Source organism: Phacochoerus africanus, chromosome 1 (genome assembly GCF_016906955.1).
Source record: "Phacochoerus africanus isolate WHEZ1 chromosome 1, ROS_Pafr_v1, whole genome shotgun sequence".
Lineage (NCBI taxonomy): Eukaryota > Metazoa > Chordata > Mammalia > Artiodactyla > Suidae > Phacochoerus > Phacochoerus africanus.
Genome location: NC_062544.1, coordinates 113,745,569 through 113,770,626, shown reverse-complemented (window position 1 = coordinate 113,770,626; position 25,058 = coordinate 113,745,569). Strand labels below are relative to the sequence as shown.

General features: G+C 37.3%; 1 protein-coding gene across 5 annotated transcripts in view; it reads right to left on the bottom strand.

Annotated features, from left to right (window-relative positions):
• DOCK3 (dedicator of cytokinesis 3) overlaps nt 1–25,058 on the bottom strand; it is a 489,707-nt gene that overhangs the window by 182,160 nt on the left and 282,489 nt on the right. For all 5 annotated transcript variants that reach the window (XM_047775399.1, XM_047775426.1, XM_047775408.1 and 2 more), the window contains exons 8-9: nt 8,413–8,454; nt 7,219–7,373 (exon numbers count right to left, since the gene is read on the bottom strand). In XM_047775399.1, coding sequence (XP_047631355.1) covers nt 7,219–7,373; nt 8,413–8,454 — 197 coding nt within the window. The remainder of the gene's footprint in view (nt 1–7,218; nt 7,374–8,412; nt 8,455–25,058) is intronic.

Genomic DNA, 25,058 nt, shown 5'->3' with positions numbered 1-25,058 from the left:
ATTCCACATATAAGTGATATAATACTCTCTCTGACTTAACTCATTTAGCATAATGGTGCTCAGGATCCATCTAACGTTACTGAACATGGCAGGATATTCTCCTTTCTCATGGCTGAATAGTATTCCATTGTATACATATAACACATCTTTTTAAATCTATTCATTTATTGATAGGCATCTGGGTTGTTTCCATACCTTGAATACTGTGAATAATGCTGTGATAAACATGAGTATGTATATATCTTGTCAAAATCCTACTTTCATTTCCTTTAGATATATATCAAGAAGTGAAACTGCTGGATATGGTAAATCTATTTTTAATTTTTGAGGAAACTTTACATTGTTTTCAATAGTGGTTGGATTAATTTACATTCTTGCCAATAGCTATTAGGGTTTCATTTTTTTTTTCTTTTTGGCCACACCCACAACATATGGAAATTCCCAGGCCAGGGATCAAATCCAAGCTATATTTGTGACCTACACCACAGCTGCAGCCACACCAGATCCTTTCTCAATGTGTATTCTTGACACCTTTGTAACAAATCAGTATGTTTGTGGGTTTATTTCTGGGCTCTATATTCTGTTCCATAGGTCTATGTGTCTGTTATTATGCCAGTACTATGCTGGTTTGATTAATGTAGCTCTGTACTATTTTTTTTTTTTGCTTTTTAGGGCTGCACCTGTGGCATATGAAAGTCCCCAGGCTAGGGGTTGGATCAGAGCTACCGGCCAACACCACAGCTCACAGCAATGCTGGATCCCTGACCCACTTAGTAAGGCTAGGGATTGAACCCCTATCCTCATGGATACTAGTCAGATTCATTTCCACTGTGCCACAACATGAACTCCTCTGTACTACATTTTGAAATAAAAAGTGTGATGCCTCCAGTTTTGTTCAATTATTTCTTCTCCTTTACTTACACTTTTTCCCCAAGTTTAAATGAACTCATGTGACAGCACAATGCACATTAGGTACATAAAGTGTTTTCTTAACTCACCACAAGGATATCCAGGAAATAGCAGGTGCAAAGAAAGGCCCTAAAGTAGGAACATGTACTATGTTTTCAAGGGCATAGCATGGAGTAAATTAGAGCTGAAAGTAGAATGACTGTAAAGTAGAGTTATCAAGGGAGGAATGACAGGAAATTAAATTACAGAGGTAGGAGTTCCCATCATGGCTCAGTGGTTAACAAATCTGACTAGGAACCATGAGGTTGCGGGTTCGATCCCTGGCCTTGCTCAGTGGATTAAGGATCTGGTGTTGCCGTGAGCTATGGTGTAGGTCGCGGAGGTGGCTCAGATCCTGCATTGCTGTGGCTCTGGCATAGGCCATCGGCTACAGCTCTGATTAGACCCCTATCCTGGGAACCTCCATATGCTGCAGGAACGGCCTTAGAAAAGGCAAAAAGACAAAAAAGAAAAAAATAAATAAAAAATAAAAAATTACAGAGGTAATGAGGTTGGGACCAGATCTTATAGGGCAAGATGTCCTATCTTTTCTAATCTTACTCCTAGTCTCCCTTATCCTGAGGTCTTATCAATTCATGTCTGCAACAGCTTCTAACTCATCTCATCCATTTTCCAGTTTAACTTATATAATGCTACTGTGATAACTGGAAAACACCACCTTCAACATGTCATTCCCCTGTGCTCAAGGATTCAGAGGAGTTATCAAATACATCAAGTCTAAATTAGTCTATAGGATTTTTAGGACTACCCTTATTTACTCTTGTCTCTAGTGATTTTTTTCTGATCATTTACTGAGCTCTTTCTTTGTTCAAGGAGCTGTGACCAAAGATGGGTAAGAAACAGGTTCAAGACGTGGAGTTTGCTGTCAACATAAACTTTCTTCCTAGCTCTGAGAGCCTTTTCCAATTTCTTGCATACATGCATTGACGTCTTTATATTTCTAACTCAAGATTTTGCTATTTTGCCCTTGAATATCTTCTCTTCTTGAACTTCCAACATAGTCCAAAATTCTTCTATGGTTATAAGGCCCTGCATAATCTAGTCCCTCACTATCTCTTCTTGTGATCACCTCTTGTGATATCCTTTTCATCCCTCACTCTGTATAGTCCAGTGACATCGACTACCTCTCAGTTCTCTGAATGTACTAAGTTTTTCCCTGTGTCTAGACCTTCTTCTGCCTAGATCACATTATCCACTCCTTTTGCTTACTCACACTTTAAGCCTTTGTTTGAGTGACCTGAGAACTTCCTTCCCTCACTCCAATCTATACAAGGTTTCACAGCACCTTGTAAGATCATGTGTTTAATGGGTTATTACAAAGAGTTGCTCTCTCTACTAGATCATGAGCTCCAGGAAGAGGAGTAGAACTGTCTCTAGCTCACTGCAGTATCCTGGCTACTCTTTAATCCATCTAATTTCATTTTCTCCAAGAGTGCTCGAGATCTTCTAAGTTTCTCAATGACCCTTTTCTTCCCTGACTTGTTTTGTTTTTTAATAAAATAGTTCTTCAAATGTTGAATTCAAAACCCTGGTGACAATGATCCAGCTCACCATGACAGGAAAAACCATCTCTCCTAGTGTATCATTGCAGAGCTGATTGTATTTCCTTCCCAAACCATACAATTTAATCCTAAATAAAGCCTGAAATGTACTTGGGCAGAAAAAACATATAAAACAAACAGCATTTGGACAGGACTTCTTTTTTTTTGCTTAAAAAGTTCTATAAAACTTTCTGTCTTAACAGGTTGTATTTTGCTTGTTTGTTTTGCCCCGACTCCTTATTGTGTTAAAGTCTTGCCACATGTCAATAAGCCATCTGCCCATCTTACTTTTCCACTCAGCTTGTCTGGCACTTAAAATTGGGAATAACATGTTTCATATATTTTAAGAATCCTATAATGCTCTGGTCAGACTTCAGTGGCAGGGACATTTCTTTTTAATCTCTAAATCACTAGCAGTTATTGCAGGAGCCCACAACCAAGAAACCCTCAGTAAATGTTTGCTAAACTGTTCAATTAAATGTAAATTGGTTGATTCACAGGTGACTGATTGGTACTTATTTGGTAGATAGACTTATTTACTCATTCATTCAATAACTATTTATGTAATGCTCTAACATTAAGCTAAGTCCTATGCTTAGCACTGGGGAGAAAATGGAACAAAAGACACACAAGGAATCTCCCATTTCAGTAGGGGAAATCTACATGTGTATTACCATGTATCTACATGTATTACTATATAATATCTAGTAATGGGATAATGCTTTGTACAGGTATCATCATGCACACAATGAAGTCCCAGGATTGGTTCTATTCATGAATATTGAGGAAGGTTTTATAAAGTTGAGTTGTAAAGAATGGACAGAAGTTTACCAAGCCAACAAAGGTAGAGAGGAACAAAAGAGAGAGGCATGTTTACCAGTAAGTCATCAAGAGTAAAACAAGACGCATGAAATAAGGTTAGAGAAACAGCCAGAATTATATCACACTGTAATTTTTATACCATGCTACATAACAACTGCTTTTAGTCTAAGTGAGAGATGCAGTTTTAAGAGAGATATATGGTGATGGTGTGAAAGAGAACTCAGGGTAGGAAGACAGATTCAGGGAGTATATGTTTAGGGAGAAATGTGAAGGATCTGAGATGTCAGTGAGGATAAAGTGAGGGTAGTGATTTGATTGATATTAGGAGACAGAAGTTAACAGGAGACAGTGATTCACTGGGAAGTGAAGAAGATATAGAGGGAGGAGCCTAAGAGGACTCCTAAGTTTCTGATGGGGATCTCTGAGCAAATGGTAATGCTTTCACCTGACTTAAGGAGTACAGAAAGAAGTATACATGTGAGGAGAGAAAATTAATGCAGTTTAGAAATGTTAATGGATATCTGAAGGACATCCAAGGGCTTATGTCTGGTAGGAAAAAGGAAATGAGGACCTGAAGCTCAGGGGAGAGTTCTTAATTAGAGATTTAGATTTCAAGGCCAAATATTTATGATTCTGTTTCAAATGAGAAAATGTCACAAAATAGCACTACCAAGGCCCTGCCAGCTGCTGCTTCTGCCCTCAAGCAGATCATCTAATACTCATCAGTCAACATATATCAGAATGCACTACGTGGGTTTGCAATTTGTCATTCACTTTAGCCCCTCTAGGTCTGCCTGTGGTATCAGCAATGATACTTGGGGTCTTCTCTTGAGCTTGCTCCCCTACTCACATGTGTTCTTTGGCACAGAGGTGAGAGTGTCCAGGCAATACTGAACACTGGATTAGCACCATTTCATTGGAGACTAGACTAGAAATATTTGATTGGAAAGAGTCACTTAAAGAGTTACCTAGAAAAGAAACAAACTGACTGCTCTGTGTAAACACTCTTTGGACCTGATGTAATACATCCATAACTTTTTGTGACTTCTGACAACTACTTTTAGAAAGTAATATATGACCAATTTAATAACTAATCATAATGAAAGCATAATTATCTGATAATTCCAGGTCAGAGATCATCCAACTACATAAATCCTAATGGAAAGAAGAACATTAACTGATTAAACCTAGATCTAAAATTCTACTTATGGAGTTCCTGTCGTGGTGTAGTGGAAATGAATCCGACTAGGAACCGTAAGGTTTCAGGTTTGATCCCTGGCCTCACTCAGTGGGTTAAGGATCTGGCATTACCGTGGCTCTGGTGAAGGCCGGCAGCTGTAGCTCCGATTAGACCCCTAGCCTGGGAACCTCCATATGCTGCGAGTGTGGCCCTAAAAAGCAAATAAGTAAATAATAAAATAAAATAAAATTCTATTTGTTATTAGCTCATTCTCTTTGTTTTGGCCATGCCCATGGAATGTGGAGGTTTCTGGGTCAGGGATCAAACCCACACCACAGCAGTGACCCAAGCCACTGCTACGACAATGCCAGATCCTTAAACTGCTGCACCATAAGAGAACTCCTATTAGTTCATTCTTTTTTTATTTCTTTTTCTTTTTTGGCTGTCCCATGACATGTGGAGTTCCCAGGCCATAGATCAGATCCAAGCTGCAGTTGCAACCTACAATGCAGCTGAAGCAATGGTGGATCTTTTAACCCACTGTGCTGGGCCAGGGATCAAATCTGCTTCTTGGCACTGCAGAGATGCTGCTTGCTGATTCCATTGCACCACAGTAGGAACTCCTTAGTTCATTTTTAAAACTAAAGAAACTAGGTATTTTCAACTAAGAATATTATCATTTTATTATGTGAATGTGAAGGTGGCATAATTCTCTAATACTCAGGGATTTTTAATTGACCTAAGCATTTCTAGCACTCTATACAATTTTTACTTCACATTTCTCTCTCTTTTTTTTGTCTTTTGTCTTTTTAGGGTCGCACCTGCAGCATATAGAGGGTTCCCAGGCTAGGGGTTGAATCAGAGCAACAAATGCCGGCCTACGCCACAGCCATAGCAACTCAGGCTCTGAGTTGCGTCTGCGACCTACACCACAGCTCACGGCAATGCCAGATCCTTGACGCATTGAGTAGGGCCAGAGATTGAACCCAGGTCCTCATGGATACTAGTCAGGTCCGTTAACCACTGAGCCATGACAGGCACTCCATACATTTCTTCTTTTAAAATGTTTTACTGTTTCTCGAGACTAAATTATAAACAATAAGTCCAAGAGAAAACAACTGCATAGACTGATGATCCTGCATAGATTATAAACCAAAGCAGTAGGGTGCCTCTACTGCACTTGGATCTTCTCTATGCAGTAAGTATGATAAGGAATGTACTGGGCAAGGTACTGTGTGTGGTGCTAGGGTCACAAAGAAGACACAGTTCCTGGCACTCAAAGATTTTGATAAAGTAGTGTGCTCTGGTTTTCAAACTGCAACCTACTGACTTTCAGTGGCTCCACAGGGTAGCAGGTGGAGGCAGGGATATTCTGAGATTCCTGTTATTTCCCTTTTCCTTCAACATTGGAGTAGCTCTATTTTAACTGTTCTATATATTAGACTGTCTTATAAAATTTAGCCTGAAGAAAGGATTCTGCCACACACAAAAATTAGTAATAAAGTTTACAAATCTCTGGTCTAGTGGAAAAACAAGAGCAGCCAGAATCTATATACATGTAGCCCTGGCCTATGGTCCTGCCTGAGTGCAGCAACTGTAGTTATCATCACCACATCAGCTTTCCTAGAAGCACATACTGGGAGCCATTGGCAGCAGGGAAAACCCACATACCGTCATCAACGGGTGCATTTTATTCCTATGCCAAAGTGAAGCACAGTGTTTTAAATTTTTTTGGTGGGGGGGCAGGACAGTCAAGATCAGAGGACTGTGGAACATGCAAATTAACTGCCTTTCTTTTTTACTCTGTTAAAACTTCCATTTTTAATTTTCTCACATAAGCATGCAATTGGAAAAGTAGAACAGCTGTTTTCAAATCTTAAATAAAACAATAATCCATAAAGCACTCAACACAAAAAGTTCCCAAGCAATATAAAGCATATCCCAAGATTTATTTTCTTTCTGCCCCACCTAGAAGATAACCACAGGGAAATGTTGGTGTTTTCTAAAATTCCAAGTTGGCCACAAAGGTCGACTCATCCCTTCAGAACCTTGCTGACATCCAGAGGAAAAGAAGCCTAGAGTGTCTCCTTGATTTCTCCCCATCTTTCAAGGGGAAAAGCACAGCTGCATTTGTTCATGCTTAAGTGTCTCATTGCTCTGCTAAAATATCTGATCTACTGCATGTCAGCCCCATTCTGTGGCTTCTACTCCAATCCAAGGCAAAGAGGAATGATGGAGTCAGGCCAACTTTCCCTTTTTCCCAGAAGATACCCAGAAGATTCCTTTTACAGGGCTAGATTGACAATGAGGGCTAAGGCTGCCCTCAGAGAGGAAAACATTAGTGTATTTCCCTGTGAACTCTCTCTCCACGTGCAGGAAAGCAGAGCCCAGGGTTTACTAAATTCAAGATTAGGGTCTTTGCTAAATTTTCTTTGTTCTATACTTTTCCTGTGTATTTTCTCTGGCATTGAATAGATGCATCATTTTCTCTCCTGAGATGGTGATGGCCAAGACTGAGGTTAAGCTTCCATGTGGAAACAGGCACAAGATACAAAAAAAGCTGCACATGATTTCAGGCAAAACTCTCAGCTAAATATAACAAGTTTACTTTGTCTTGTTTAGCCTATGTGCATCTATCTTCTCTCAAGTCCAGGACATATCTTAATACCGAGTCTCAACCTCACCAGAGCTTCTAATTACTTTTACCTGATCTGCTTGCCTTCTCTCATATCATATAAGGAAAAGAAGACATCAGTATCTTCCCCAATGGTATTGTAGGTGAAGCTCTTCAGGCTGAGGAAGAAGTGATGTGGCACTGGTATCCGACATGCTTCCCCATGACGTGGGCGCATCGTATCTACCTAATGAGAAAGGGGAAAAAAAAAAACAACAGCGATTATATTTCAGTCATTCATTATATTTATCATAAATAAACTTAAAACAAAATGACTAACTCCTTGTGCTGCGGAAGGGGACCATTTAAGAGAAAGATTGAAAGTATTTTTGGAGTTCCCATTGTGGCTCAGTGGTTAACGAATCCGACTAGGAACCATGAGGTTGCGGGTTCAATCCCAGACCTCGCTCAGTGGGTTAAGGATCTGGCGTTGCCATGAGCTGTGGTGTAGGTCACAGACGCGGCTCAGATCCTGCATTGGTGTGGCTCTGGTGTAGGCCGGCAGCTACAGCTCTGATTAGACTCCTAGCCTGGGAACCTCCATATGCTGCAGATGCAGCCCTAGAAAAGACAAAAAACAAAAGAAATAAATAAACAAACAAGGAGGGGGAAGAAAACTCTGTCTGCTCAGATTTGGTATTTCTTGGGTAAATGATTAGTAGGGCTCAAAAAATTTTTTTTAAAAAGTATTTTCTTTGCTAACAACAGGTGGTTGCATCAATATGTTTAGTTTGAGGTAGGCAAATGTACAGCTGGGAAAAGTGAATAAAGTGAAGGCAATATGGGAACAATAATTCCAACTTATGAGTGAACTCAAGATCTCCATCAGGTCACAAACATCTAAATTCTCCAGAGAACCACTTTCAAAGTTATTTCTCAGAGATGCTGCCATGACCCTGATGCACTTTATTTACAAAGTTAAATGGCAATAGTTACCATTCTAAATACCATTTTTATTTTCTCAGACTGATTGATTTAGTCTCACAGTGTTTTTTGTTTCAACTGTGATTGTGTAAATTTGCACAGAGAAGTGGAGACTAGCCAAGTCAGCTTGGAGGTCAGGGATCCTTAGAACACAATCAAGAAGTCAGTAGTTTAAAAAAAAAAAAGATTACAAAAGAAATGAAGTACTCAGTGATGTCTGTCATTTCCTGGTGCTTCCCTGTTTTACAAGTGCTTAAGAGAAAGAACTGAAGGAAAATGCTGGGATGTCTTAAGTTGCTTACCTGGGATGTGCTCTGTTGTACACTCTGCCGGCTAGATAAATGCTATGGAAAGAAAGAGAGAAAAACTCACTCGATTGGGAAGAAAACTAAATTTTATTAAGCACTTTGTATATTCTAGGCATTCTGATATGTACTTTACATATGAGATCTCATTTAATTCTAATAACTTTGTTAGACAAATGTTATTTGTATTTGACAGAGATAATTAAGTCTAAGTGTAAGGAAGTGAGATGCTGAAGGTCCCACATAGCAAGAAAGTGGTAAACTCTGGATTCAAACATAGGCCATTTAGCTTAGAGCACTGGCCAAGTCACAAGCAGGTGCTTGCTAGTGGATTTTTGCTTTGCTACTGTCATCTCCACATGCTGTTATCACATCCTGCATCCTGCACTGTGTGATGCAGGCTCTCTATACTGGAGAAGGTATAGCCTTACAAGGGGCTCCCTCCCAAACGTCTCTCCATGCTGTTCCTTTGCTGCTGGCTAAAGTCAAAAGAAGCAGATTCCAATGCCAGGTACACACAGAAAGGGTGTGAAACTTTGGACAAATTGCTTACTCCCACCAAGAGACATTTTCTTCAACTATAAAACTGAAAAAATTTTACTGTCTTCTTCACAAGGTTATTGTGAGGTTCAAATCACATGAGAAGCAGCATGACAATAGTAGTTAGGGACCTAAAAGCAGAAGTCAAGCCACCTTGTTTTATATATTGACTCCCACTTTCCTCATCTGTAAAGTAAGAATAACATTTTGCACTGAACCTCACAGGGTTTTGTGCAGATTAACACAGCATAGTACCCACTGTAAGTGGTTGATCACTGTCATCTATAACTAGTATTCTTATTATTATTGGTATTCTTCCTTATAATTAGTTACATAAAAGGTGGTCACATTTAGAAAGAAACCCTGGCCAAGAAGAAAGGTCAGTTCACAAATATTCAGTCCCTGCTCTTGGTAGATTCAACAATGAGAGTTTCTATCCTGCTTCCTTTTGGCCCCTAGAGTTTGTGAGACAGTAGGTGAACTGTTCCATGTCACATGGCTAAAAATGGTTGCTGAACAGAATGATTTCATTCCTTAAAAAAAACACACATTTAGCCCTAAATAAAACTGAAGTATAGTTGAATATTATTTTAAATGCATCTCATTAGATATATTTGCTAGTTAATATATTTGCTAATATTAAATTAATATTCATGTGCATTATTAACCATATTAGCTAATTGTATTGACCATTAATGTTCATCCGTGGGACTATATAGTCCCATAATTCATATTCAACATAATAAAAAGAGATCTCCACCAGGTGGGGAAATCATCACAAAGAATGCTTATGTAAGAAAGAAAATTTTACATATAAAATAGGTTATAAAAAAACTTTTAAAATCAGGCTTTCAAAAAAAAAAACTTTCTATGGTTTACTAACCTATATCCCACTGGGGAAGTTACTGGCTTAAAACTCTTTTCATTTTTTTTATTTTTAGAGGCCACACAAAGTCATTTTTCTCAAGTAAATTCACTGACTCTTAAAAATGTCTACTAATCTTAAACATAAATGTTCAATTTAACTATATATGGGAGTTTACAGCTAATTTCAGGGCAAAACATCCTGGTTGACAATAACAAACAACATTCTAGACTTCAGAGGCATCAAATTTGGAAAGAACTTTCAACCTAAACTGAAAACACCCCACATAGGTAGCCATAGAACTGCATCAGAACTGGCATTTTGGAACATCTTTCATGGCACTATAAGGAAAAACTCTTGTCAGGCAGCCTTCAGGTGGCCAGTTGGTACTTTCCTCTTTAATGCCATTATCACCTGAATTAGAGCTATAATGTACTGTGTTCCTATGTTTGCTACCCAACTCTAGACTTTTCCCTCCCAGGGAACAAAGTACCTATCTTAATCATCTTCAAATTGTAAACATTTAGCAACGTACATCAAAAATGTAAATTAATTAAGAAATGCACGTACTACATTATTGCCTCTGCTAAATTTTACCCCACAGAGAGGTCATTTTTAATCCTTTGAAGTCTCTAGTCCATTTAGTTTAAAAAGGTCTATCCATATGGGAAAAAAACTGTGGTAGCTTTAGACATGCCATTCAACTGAATAACAATTAATTGCTTGTTATTTATGTTGGGAATTGTGTTAGGTACTGTGAGTCTTAACAGGAAATTAAGACTTACCTGGTCAGGATCCTATGAAATGATGTTTGGGGAGTTCCTGTTGTGGCTCAGCAGTAACAAACCCGACTAGGATACATGAGGATGCAGGTTTGATCTCTGGCCTCGCTCAGTGGGTTAAGGATCCAGCGTTGCCACAAGATGTGGTGTAGTCACAGACGTGGCTCAGATTTGGTGTTGCTATGGCTGTGGCATGGGCTGGCGGCTACAGTTCCAATTCAACCCCTAGCCTGGGAACTTCCATATGCCGAAGGTGTAGCCCTAGAAAGCAGTAATAATAATAATAATGATGATGATGATGATGATGATGATGAAGCTTGTTAGAAAATAATCTAATCAACTGATTTAAATCCAGAAATAGAAGCATAAACATTGATCTACTAAAAACATTACTTGTATGCCTGAGTTACTTTGCTGTACAGCAGCAATTGGCACAACATTGTAAATCAACTATGCTTTAATAAAAGACATTAATTAAATGTTATATAACACTAAATAAAGGATTGCAATAAATTATCAGTCCTCTGTTCCACCTGTCCTCTTCCCAGAGATAAATAATTTCAAGTCTTTACCATTTTTTCCTAGAATTTATCAAATATTTTGAAATATCACATATATACTGCTCCTTTTTAAAATCCAATTTGAGATTTATCTATTGGCTTCTTATTATGGTATCTGAGGATTTCTGCAGTTGTTCATATCCATTTCCCTTCATCTATCTTCCTGATAGCTCACAAGTTTGAATAAAACTTGTTTATAGTACTGTAACTTTTTTTTTGGCTACACCCCTGGCATATGGAAATTCCTGGGCCAGATATCAAACTTGTGCCACAGCAGCAAGCTGAGCCACTGCAGTAACAACACCAGATTCCTAACCCTCTGCACCACAAGAGAATTCCTAAAGTGTTATAACTTTTAAACATAGTTTGCTGAGCCAAGTAGTGTATTTCTTTAAACTTCCTTCTTTCTACTACTTTCTGATTTTGTATTGGAGATACAGTTTTATGTGAATTATAAGGTCTTTTCCTATACCCTCCAACAGCTCTACAAAATACCTTTCAGTAGCATATCCCTCCTGGCTTCCCTTCAGCTTTAACCTAGACTTTCACTCTCCAGGACTTTCATACTATCATCCTGAGCCTTTCCACTGATGTTAACCTAATAATTCTCTGCCCCTCTCATCTGAGTCAGAATTCCTTTCCTGGACAGTACAAATCAGCGTCTTTTCATTTACTCCTTCATTTTAAGGAATCAATTTATTTCTCAGTTATTTCCTGAAAAAAGATCAAAGAAAAATGCTTGATTTGATTTTAGATTCTGAGTTACCAAAATTCTCTGTAGTCTACTTTCCTACTTGATGGATAATGTGGTTGAGTAAATATAGAATTTGAGATGAATTTTATTTTCTTTCAGAATTTTAAAGACAACTGTTTATTATTTTCTAGTTTTCAATATTGATATTAGGAAGACAAATGCTATTCTTACAACAAATACTTTAGTAGATGATCTATTTTTCTCTCTGGAAGCTTTCAGCTTTCACGAGCTGAAATGTCACCACTGAGTGATAAATACTTGTTGGGCTTTTTCAATCTGGATACTCATATCTATGTTCTGGGAAAAATTTTTTAAAGCTTTATTGAGATATACTTGGCATATAACATTGTATAAATTTAAGGTGTACAATGTGATGATCAGATATATGTACAAATTACAAAATGAATACCACAATAAGGTTAGTTGATACATTCTTCACCTAACATAATCACCTTTTTGTTCTTGTTATCAGTATGGTGAGAAAACTCAAGATTTACTCCTTTCATAACTTTCAAGTATGTAATACTTTATTATTAACAACAATCACCATTCTATACACTAGGTCCCCAGAATATAATGCTCTTATAACTGGAAATTTGTATCCTTGACCAATATCTCATTTCCCCAACTCCCCAGCCTCTGGCAACCATCAATCTACTCTGTTTGAGTTCAGCATTTTTAGACTCCATATGTGAGATCATAAAGTATTTGTCATTCTCTGTCTGACTTATTTCACCTAACATAATATTCTCAAGGTTCATCCATGTCTCAAATGTCAGGATTTCCTTCTTTATTATGGCTGAATGGTAACTCCATAGTACATACACATCACATTTTCGTGTGTGTGTGTGTGTGTGTGTGAGAGAGAGAGTGAGAGAGAGAGAGAATGTATTCATTCATCATGTATTTATTTGGTCTATCATACATTAGGTTCTGTGTTAAAAAGAAAACAAAACATCAGATTTCTGTGCCAACTTTCATTCTTTTTTTAATTCATCATTTTATTTTCTTAATTTCTTTTTTTAAAAATTAGAGTATAGCTGATTTACAGTGTTGCAATGATTTCTGCTGTACAGCATAGTGACCCAGTCATACAAACACTATGCATTCTTTTTCTCATGTTTTTCTCTTCCATCATGGTCTATCCCAAGAGACTGGATACAGTTCCCTGCTCTATATAGCAGCACATCATTGCTTATCCATTCTAAATATAATAGTTGGCAAGTACCAACCCCAAATTCCCAGTCCATCCTACTCCCTCCCCCTACCCCTTTGAGAGCCACAAGACTGTTCTCTATGTCCCTGCATTTGTTTGTTTTGCAGATAGATTCATTTGTGCCATATTTTATTTTATTTGGTCTGATTTTTAAAATTTTTTTAAATATTTTAATTTTTTTATATTACAGTTGATTTACAATGTTCTGTCAATTTCTACTATACAGCAAAGTGAGCAGACAGACACACACACACATATATACATTCTTTTTTTCACATTATCCTCCATCATGTTCCATCTATATCCAAGTGTCTGGATATAGCTTCCTGTGCTATACAGCAAGATCTCATTGCTTATCCACTCCAAAGGCAACAGTTTGCATCTACTAACCCCAAACTCCCAGTTCATCCTACTTCCCCCGCCTTCCCCTCAGCAACCACAAGTCTGTTCTCCAAACCTATGAATTTATTTTCTGTAGATAGGCTCATTTGCTATATGTTAGATTTGGCTGTTGCAAATGTGTTGTAATGAACATAGGGGTGCATGTATCTTTTTGTGGTTTTTTGGGGTCTTTTTTAAAATTACTGAATGAATTTATTACATCTATAGTTGTACAATGATCATCACAATCCAATTTTATAGCATTTCTACCCCACAACCCCAGCGCATCCCCCAACCCCCCAAACTGTCTCCTTTGGAAACCATAAGTTTTTCAAAGTCTGTGAGTCAGTATCTGTTCTGCAAAGAAGTTCAGTCTGTCCTTTTTTTCAGATTCCACATGTCAGTGAAAGCATTTGATGTTGGTGTCTCACTGTCTGACTAACTTCACTTAGCATGATAATTTCTAAGTCCATCCATGTTGCAAAAAATGCTGGTATTTCATTCCTTTTAATGGCTGAGTAATATTCCATTGTGTATATGTACCACCTCTTCTTGATCTAGTCCTCTGTCGATGGACATTTAGGTTGTTTCCATGTCTTGGCTATTGTAAATAGTGCTGCAATGAACATCAGGGTACATGTGTCTTTGCGAGTCATGGTTTTCTTTGAATAGATGCCCAGGAGTGGGATTCCTGGATCAAATGAGAGTTCTCTTTTTAGTTTTCTGAGGAATCTCCATACTGTTTTCCACTGCAGTTGCACCAATTTACAATCCCACCAACAGTGTACTAGGGTTCCTTTTTCTCCACACCCTCTCCAACACTTACTGTTTATAGACTTTTTGATGATGGCCATTCTGGCTGGTGTAAGGTGGTACCTCATAGTGGTTTTGATTTGCATTTCTCTAATGATGAGTGATGTTGAACATCCTTACATGTGTTTTTTGGCCATCTGCATGTATTCTTTGGGGAATTGTCTGTTTAGACTTTCTGCCCATTTTTTGATGGGGTTGTTTGTTTTTTTGGTACGGAGCTGCAGAAGGTGTTTGTAAATTTTGGTGATTACTCCCTTGTCAGTCAATTCATTTGCAAAGATTTTCCATTCTTTGGGTTGTCTTTTTGTGTTGTTTAGGGTTTCCTTTGCTGTGCAGAAATTTTTAAGTTTAATTAGGTCCCATGTGTGGGTTTTTTTGTTTTTTGTTTTTTGTTTTTTTACTGTCATTACCCTAAGAGATGGATCTGAGAAGATGTGGCTGTTGTTTATGTCAGAGAGTGTTGGGCCTATGTTCTCCTCTAAGAGTTTTATAGTGCCTGGTCTTATATCTAGGTCTTTAATCCATTTGGAGTTTATTTTTGTGTATGGTGTTAGGGAATGCCCTAATTTCATTCTTTTCCATGTGGCTGTCCAGTATTCCCAGCCCCACTTATTGAAGGCTCTGTCTTTTCTCCATTGTATATTCTTGCCTCCTTTGTCATAGATTAGTTGACTAGGTGTGTGGGTTTAATTCTGGGCTTTCCATCCTGTTCCACTCATCTATATTTCTATCTTTGTGCCAGTACCATATGGATTTGATGACTGCAGCTTTGTAGTAAAGTCTGAAGTCAGAGAGCCTGATTCCTCCAGCTCCATTTTTCTTTTTCAAGATGTCTTTGCCTATTCTGGGTCTTTTGCGCTTCCAAACAAACTTTAAAATATATTGTTCGACTTCTGTGAAAAATGTCCTTGGTAATTTGATAGGGATTGCATTGAATCTGTAGATTGCCTTGGGTAGTGTAGTCATTTTGATAATACTGACTCTTCCAATCCACGAGCATGGTATATCTTTCCATCTACTTGTGTCATCTTTGGTTTCACCAGTGTCTTATAGTTTTCAGAGTACAGGTCTTTTGTCTCTTTAGGTAGGTTTATTCCTAGGTATTTTATACTTTTGGATGCGATGGTAAACGGGATTGCTTCCCTAATTTCTCTTTCTGATCTTTCATTGTTAGTATAGTGTGTATCTGTTTGAATTATAGTTTTTTTTTGGATATATGCCCAGGATATGTGCCAGAAGTACTGCTGGATAATATGGTAGTTATGTATTTAGTTTTCTGAGGCACCTCCATACTATTTTACACAGTGGTTGTACAAATTTATATTCCCACCAACAGTGAAGGAGGGTTTCCTTTTCTTCACATCCTCTCTAGAGTTTGTTATTTGTAGACTTGTTTTTTGTTTTTGTTTTTTGATAGGCAAGAAATAGATTTATTAAGGTATGATGCTTGTGAGAGGTGCAAGTGGGTAGGCATGGAAGCTCTGCCATTTGTAGACTTGTTAATGATGGCCATTCTGACAAGTATGAGGAGGTACCTCACTGTAGTTTTGATTTGAATTTCTCTGATAATTAGTGATGTTGAGCCTTTTTTCATGTGCCTACTGGCCATCTGTATGTTTTCTTTGGAGAAATGTCTATTTAGGTTTTCTGTCCATTTTTCAATTTTTTTTTTTTTTTTATTGTTGTTGAGTTGTATCAGTTGCTGGTATATTCTGGCCTATGTCAGTTGCATTCTTTGCAAAGATTTTCTCCCATTCTGTGGGTTGTCCTTTCATTGTTTAATGGTTTCCTTTGCTGTTCAAAAACCTTAGCATTTAATTAGGTTCCATTGGTTTTTGTTTTTATTTTCATTATTCGAGGGGATGGATCAAACAAAATGTTACTGTGATTAAGTTAAAAAGGCTCTGCCTATTTTTTTCCTCTAAGAGTTGTATAGTACCTGGCCTTACATTTAGGCCTTTAGTCCATTTTGAATTTATGTTTTTGTATGGTGTTAGAGAATATTCTAATTTCATTCTTTTACATATAGCTGTTCAGTTTTCCCAACACTATTTACTGAAGAGACTATCTTTCCTCCACTGTATGTTCTTGCCTCTTTTGTCATAGATTAGGTGACCATAGGTGCTTCTGGGCTTTCTACCCTGTTCCATTGATCTGTGTTTGTTTTTGTGCCAGCACCAATACTGATTCTCCCAATCCAAGAGCATGGTATATCTCTTCATCTGTTTGTGTCATCTTTGATTTCTTTCACAAGCGACTTATAGTTTTCAAAATACAGACCTTCTGTCTCTTTAGATGGGTTTATTCCTATGTATTTTATTCTTTTGATGTGATGGTAAATTGGATAGTTTTCCTAATTTCTCTTTCTGATATTTCATTGTAAGCATACAGAAATGCAATCGATGTCTGTGTATTAATTTTGTGTCCTACAACTTCACTCTTAACAGTTTTATGGTAGTGTCTTTAGGATTTATTGATGAACTCAACGGTTTTCTGGTAGTGTCTTTAGGATTGTCTAGGTATAATATCACGTCATATGCAAACACACAACACATTTTCTTTACCCATTTATCCATCAATGGACACTTAGGTTGTTTCTGGGTCTTGGCTATTGTGAATAATGCTTCAATTAACATGGGAGTACAGCTGTAACAGAGCAGGACCCTGAGGGGCTCCTGGGCACAAAAGCCTTTCTGTATCCCCCATTTCCTATTTTTAGGAAATGGGCTGACTTCAGCCTTCATAGCCTTCCCTGAGTTCCAGGGGTCAGGTTCAAACAGTTGCTGATCACGGAAGGAAGGGAATGCAAAGACAAGGGAGGAACAGTCAAGAAACAATAGTATAGACTTGGGGCAGGGTCCTGGCTCCCTCTCAAGGGATACACATAATGATGTAGGTATCTTATACACCTAAGAGAAAAGTTATATTCCTTATGTTTCTTTTAGATATGATTATTTTAAAATTGAACAGCTTAGAGTCCTTCCTTGTCCTCCCTGGCTTAATTGCACCCTAAACACAATCACCCCATAAGCTAAAGATTAGGGACCCTGAACACAACTGCCTTTGGGTTAAAGATTATTAGCACATGATATTCTTTAGGAACTTTGCTAGTTTGTTCTAATCCCTGATCAATGTCCTTTTTGCAAGTATTGTTATTCTAGGCAATAATCCAGAAGACCACAGTCATGATCATGCAGAGATCTCCTTATGTGAGCTTTGATGACTAAGAATCTCCCTAAGAAAGAAGAATGCATATTTACCCTAAACCCTGATTCTTATCCAGAATCTCATCTTTCTCCTTTTTACTATAAAATTCCCCAAAGTTCTTCCTAATGGCCGGGGGGGGGGGGGGCACAGTCTTTAAAGCATCAGCCTACTGTGGCCTCCTTTGTCTGGCAAAGCAATAAAAGTTATCTTTTTCTCCTTCACCCCAAACCCTGTCTCCATGTTTCCATTTGACACTGGTGGACCAAGGCTTAGTTTTGGCAACACAACTATCTCTCTGAGATCTTGATTTCAATTCCTTTGGATATATACCCAGAAGTGGGCTTGCTCAATCATATGTTAGTTCTTTTTTTTTTTTTTTTTTGAGGAACCTTCATACTGTTTTTCATAGTGGCTATACAAATTTACATTTCCACCACAAGAGTTTTCTTTTCTCTACATCCTTGACAGCATTCATTTGATGACAGACAAATAAGTGTGAGGTAATACCTAACAGGTGTGAGGTAATATCTCATTGCGTTTTTTGTTTTTTGTTTTTTTTTCTTTTTATGGCCATAGCTGTGGCATATGGAAGTTCCCGGGGTAGGGGTCAAATCAGAGCTGGAGCTGCTGGCCCATGCCACAGCCATAGTCATGCTGGATTCAAGCCACATCTGTGACCTATGCCACAGCATGTGGCAATGCTAGATCCTTAACCCACTGAGCAAGGCCAGGGATTGAACCCACATCCTCATGGACACTACGTTAGGTTCTTAACCTGCTAAGCCACAACAGGAACTCCTCACTGTGGTTTTGATTTGCATTTGATAATTAGTGACAGCAAATACCGTTTTATGTATATATGTATTATCCAGAAAAAAGTCAGATCTTTTGCCTATTAATTTATTTTGGCAACCCTGTGACATTTGGATGTTCTGGGCCAGGGGTCAGATGCAACTACAGTTGCAACCTATACTGCAGCTGTGGCAACGATCCTTTAACCCACTGTGCCAGCTCAGAGATCAAACCTGCATCCTGTTGCCGTAGAGACATTGCAAATTCCATTGCACTAAAGTGGGAAATCCTTTTGCCCATTTAAAAACCCAGATTACTTTTTTTTTGGCTATTGAGTTTTAAGAGTTCCTTATGTATTTTGGATATTAACTTTATTATATATATTATATATTACATATATCATACATATTTTTAAAATATATATTTAAAATACATATTTAATATTTAAAAAATATATAGTTTGTGAATATTTTCTCCTATTCTGCAGGCAGAATTTTCATTTTGTTGATTGCATATTTTGCTTTACAGAAGCTTTTTTTATGATACAGTCCCACTTGCTAATTTCTGCTCTTGTTTTTGTGTTCTTGATTTCATACCAAAAGATCATTGCCAACACCAAGGTCAAGCAGGTTTTCTCATATGTTTCCTTATATGAGATTTATGGTTTCAGGTCTAACATTTAAGTCCTTAATTCATTTGGAATTAATTTTTGAGTGTGCTGTAAGACAGGAGTACAATTTCATTCTTACGCATAAGAATATCCAGTTTTCCTAACATTTATCAAAGAGACCATTCTTTCCCCATTGAATATTATTGGCTCCCTTGTTAAAATACTACTTGACTATATATATGTGGGTTTATTTCTGGGATCTTGATTCTGTTCTACTGGTCCATGAGTCTATTTTATTCCAGTACCATGATGTTTTAAGTTACTGCAAATGTGTAATACAGTTTGAAATTAGGAAGTGTGATGCCTCTAAACTTTGTTCTTTCTCAAGATTGCTTTTGCTATTCAGGGTCTGATGTGGTTCCATACAAATGTTAGGATTGGTCATGCTATTTCTGTGGAAAACCCCACTGGAATTTTGCACCGAATCTGTAGATGACTTTCAGTAGTATGGCTATTATAACAATATTAATTCTTCCAATTCTTCACCATGGGAGAATTTTCCATTTATTTTTGTCTTCTTTAATTTCTTTCACCAATGTCTTATAGTTCTCACTACATACCTTTCACTCCTTGGTTAAATTTCTAAGTATTTTCTCTTTTTTTGCCACACTCGCAGCAGGCAGAAATTCCTGGACCAGGGATCAAACCTGCACCACAGCAGTGACCTGAGCCGCTCCAGTGACAACACTGGATCCTTAACATGAGAATTCCTAAGTATTTTATTATATTTGATGCTATTGTGAATGGGATTGTTTGCTTTGTTTTCAGGTAGTTGATAGTGTATTCTGATCTTTGCAAATGATTTATGTATGTTGATTTCATATTCTGAAACTTTACTGAATTTATGAATTCTAACAGTTTTTTGGTATCGCCTTATACATAGATTTTCCATATGTAAGATCACGGCATCTGCAAATAGTGACAGTTTACCTCTTTTTTTCTCATTTGAATGGATTTTCTTTCTTTTTCTTGCCTAGTAGCTCTGGTTACAACTTCTAGTACTATGTTGAATAGGAATGGTGGGAGTGGGCACTCTGGTCTTGTTTTTGATATTAGAAGAAAAGTTTTCAACCTTTCATTGAATACGATGTTAGCTGTGCACTGGTCATATATGGCTTCATAAGGTGTTCTTCTTCTATGATCTCTTTATTACAAGTTTTTATCATAAAAAGATGTTTAAATTTTGCCAGTTGCTCTTTCTGCACATATTTGAGATGATCACATAATTTTAAAATTCAGGTATAGTTGATTTACAATGTTGTGTTAGTTTCAGGTATATAGCAAAGTGATTCAATTATACATACATACATAAGCCTTCTTCAGACTCTTTTCCATTATAGATTATTAATCATATTATTTTTATTCTTTATTTTGTCAATGTGGCATATTACTTTGATTTGCAGATGCTGAGCCATTCCTTCATCCTTGAAATAAATCTGACTTGATTACTGTTGAATTTGGTTTGTTAGCATTTCACTGAAAATTTCTGTATCTATATTTCTCTGGGATACTGGCCTTCTTTTCTGTAGTATCCTTATCTAGCTTTGGTATCAGGGTAATGATGGTTTTTGTTTTTAGCATTCACTCTTCTAAAACATTTGATAAAATTTAGTAATGAAGCCTTGTGGTCCTGAGCTTTTCCTTGTTGGGAAGTTTTAATTTACTGATTCAATCTATTTACCCATTACTGTCTGTTCAGTTTTCCCATTTCTTCATAATTTAGTCTTAGTAGGTTTCATGTTTCTATCTAGGTTGTCCAATTTGTTGGTGTACATTTATTCATAGCAGTCTCTTATGGTCGTTTGTATTTGTGTTGTATTATCTATAATGTGCCTTCTTTCATTTATAATTTATTTAACTGAGTCTTCTTTTTTTTCTCACTAATTCTAGCTAAAAGTTTGCCAGTTTATCTTTTAAAAAAAAAAAAACTTAGTTTCGCTGATCTTTTCTACTGCTTTTCTATTATTTCATTTATTCTCATTCTGATCTTTGTTATCTCCTCTCTTCTGCTAACTTTGGGATAAGTTTGTTCTTTTCCTAGTTCTTTGAAGTATAAGGTTCGGTTATTTGAGATCTTTCTTTTTTCTTTTTTGCTTTTTAGGACCACCCCTGTGGCATGTGGAAGTTCGCAGGCAAGGGGATGAATTGAAGCAATAGCTACCAGTCTACACCACAGCCACTGAAATTCAGGATCTGAGCCGAGGCTGAGACCTACACCACAGCTCATGGCAACGCCAGATCCTTAACCCACTGAGCAAGGCCAGGGATTGAAACAGATTCTCATGGATCCTAGTCAGGTTCGCTAACCACAGATCCACAAATGGAACTCCCCATCTTTCTTTATTCTTAACGTAGGCATTCATCACTATAAACTTTCCTTCTGCTTTTGCTGAATCCCTAAGTTTTATTTATTTATTTATTTATTTACTTACTTACTTACTTACTTACTTACGGGCTGCACCTGTGGCGTATGGAAGTTCCTGGGCGAGGAGTTGAATCAAAGCTGCAGCTGCTGGCTTATGCCCCAGCCACAGCAACACCAGACCTGAGTTGCATCTGCAACCTATGCTACGGCTTGTGGCAATGCCAGGTCCTTAACTCGCTGAGGCCAGGGATTGAACCCACAACCTCACAGACACTATGCTGAATTTTAAACTCACTGAGCCACAATAGGAACTCCCATACCTAAGTTTTAGTATGTGGTGTTTCCATTTTTGCTAATCCCAGGATATATATTTAAAATTTCCCTCCTGACTTCTTGACCCACTGGTTGATCAGGCGTATGTTGCTTAACTGTCACATATTTATAAATTTTCCAGTTTTTCTTCCTGTTATTGATTTCTAGTTTCAAATCATTATAGTCAGAAAAGATATTACCTATGATTTCAAACCTCTTATATTTGTTAAGACTTATTTTGTGGCCTAATATATAAATCCATCCTGAAGACTGTTTCAGGTACTCTTGAGACAAATGTGTACTCTGCTTTTATTGGACAGAATATTTTGAATATATCTGTTAGGTCCATTTGGTACTAGGTACAGTTCAAGTCCAATACGTCCTCATTGATTTTATGTCTGAAAGATCTATCACTTGTTGAAAGTGGGGTATAGAGCACATCTAATATTGTTGTATTGTTGTCTATTTCTCACTTCAGTTCTGTTAACATTTGCTCTCTATTCTTAGGTGCTCTGAAGTTGAGTATGTATATATTTATAGTTATCATATACTCTTTATGAACTGACTCCTCTATCATTATAAAATCACCTCTTTTGTTTCTTGCTACAGTTTTTTTTATTAAAATCTATTTTGTGTGATATAAAAATAGACACCACTGCTATTTGTTTCCATCTGAGATTATCTTCTTATATTCCTTTGCTTTCAGCCTATTAGTAATGAAGCCAGTCCTCAAAACTAAAATAAGTCTGTTTTAAGTAGAATATTCTTGGATCTTTTTAAAATATCCATTCAGCCACCCCATGTCTTTTGGTTGAGAATTTATCCACTTATATTTAAAGTAATTATTGATAGGTAATAATTTACTATTGCACTTTAGGAGTTCCTGTTGTGGCACAGCAGAAACAAATCCAACTAGTATCTATGGGGATGCAGGTTTGATTCCTGGCCTTGCTCAGTGGGTTGGGGATCCAGTGTTGCCATGAGCTGTGGTATAGGTTGCAGATGAAGCTCAGATCCCACGTGGCTGTGGCTGTGGCTGTGGCTGTGGTACAGGACAGCAGCTGTAGTTCACATTCAACCCCTGCCTGGGAACTTCCATATGCTGGGGGTGCGGTCCTAAAAAACAACAACAACAACAAATTGCTATTTTAAAAATTGTTTTCTAGGAATTCCTGCTGTGGCACAATAGGTTAATGATTCAGCTCAACTCAGTGGAAGTGCCGGTACGATCCCCAGCCTGGTGCAGTGGGTTAAGGATCTGGCATTTCTGCAGCTGTGCCATAGGTCATAGTTCTGGCTTGGATTCCATCTCTGGCCTAGGAACTTTCATATACTGTGGGTGAAGCCAAAAATTTTTTAAAATTGTTTTCTAGCTCTTTTCGTAGTTCTTTTGATCCTTTTCTCCTCTCTTGCTATCTTTCTTTGTGAACTGATGACTTTCCTTAGTGGTGTGCTTTGATTCCTTTTTCTTTATCTTGCATGTTTCTACTGCAGGATTTTGCTTCCTGGTCATACAAGACTTACAAAAACATTTTACAGCTATAGATATTACAACTTAACTTCAATCCCACATAAAATCTCTATCATTTCACTCAATTTCCACTACTTTATATTTCTGATGTCACAATTTACATTTTCTGTATTGTGTATCCATTATATTATATCCATAATTATTTAAAATTTTTCTGTCCTTTAACCTTTATACTCAAGTTATATACTACCACATTACAGTACTGGGGCATTCTAAATTCTTAATTTGACTAAAGACTTTATCATGGTGTTTTATATCTTCATATGCTTTCATACCATAATTAGCATCATTTCATTTCAGCTTGAAGAACTGAAACTTTCAGCATTTCTTACATGGCAGATACAGCAGTGATGAATTGCTTCAGCTTTTGTTTGCCAGGGAAAGCCTTCATATGTCCTCCATTTCTTAAGGACAACTTTACTGGGTAAAGTATTCTTGGTTGGTAGCTTTTTTCTTTTGGCCCTTTGAATGTATCATCCCACTTTCTCCTAGCCTGCAAAGTGTGTTAGGAAATCTAATCATAACTGTATGAGGGTTTCTAATAAGTGACAAATGTCTTTTTTCTCACCACTTTCAAGATTCTCTGTTTTTGATTATTTTTTTCTCTCTCTTTTTTTAAAAAATTGTATTTGATTTACAATGTTGTGTTAGTTTCAGGTATACAGCAAAGTGATTTAGTTATGCATACATAACATATGTGTGTGTGTATAGACTCTGTTCCATTATAGGTTATTCTAAGATGTTAAATATAGTTCCCTGTGCTATATAGTGTGTCCTTGTTTATTTTATATATAGTACTGTGTATCTGCTAATTCCAAACTTCTACCTTATCCCCCTCTTTTCTCCTTTGGTAACCATAAGTTTGTTTTCTATGTCTGTGAGTCTACTTTAGTTTTATAAGTTCATTTGTATCATTTTTTTAGATTCCACATATATCATATGATATTTGTCTTTTCTGTTTTTAATGTTTGATAGTTTTATTATAATATCTCAGAGAAAATCTCTGTGGGTTGAAATTGTTTGGGGACCTATGACCTTCAAGAACTTGATGTCCAAATCTCTCCCCAGATTTGGTAAGTTCTCAAGCAATATTGCTTCAAAAAAGCTTTCTGCCCCTTTTGCTTCTCTTCTCTTCTCTTCCCAGTTCTCTAATAATTTGTAGAATCCATCTCTCAAAAGTATTCTTTAAATACCACAGGGTTTCTTCATCTTTTTTACTTTCTTCTCCTTTGACTGGACAATTTTGGTTCATCTGTCTTTTTGGTTTTTTGGCCATGCCCATGACATGCAGAAGTTCCAGGGCCAGGGATCAAACCTGTGCCACAACAGTAACCCAAACCACAGCAGTAACAATGCCAGATCCTTAACCCCCTGAGCCGCTAGGGAATTCTAATTGATTCATGTGTCTTTAAGTTCATTGATTTTTTTTTTTTCCCTGCTTGGTCTAGTCTAATATTGAAGCTCTCTACTGAATTCTTCAGTTCAGTCACTGTATTTTCAGTTCCAAAATTTATGTTTGGTTCTTTTTTACATTTCCATTTTTTTTTGGTTGAATTTCTTGTTTTGTTCTTGTATTGTTTTTCTGATTGTGTTGAATTGTTTATTGATGTTCTCTTGTACTTCTCAGAGCACCTTTAGAACAATTATTTTGAATTCTTTGTCAGGTGATCTGTGTATCTCCATTTCTCTGGGGCCAGTTACTGAAAATTTACTGTGTTCCTTTTGTGGTATCATGTTTCCCTGATTCTTTGTGATCCCTGTAGTCTTTGCGTTGGATTGACTCCTGTAAGAAAAGACCTTCATCTAGGGGTAGGAGCATGCTAGAGCTGTGACTCTGGGTCTAATGGTGCAGGGT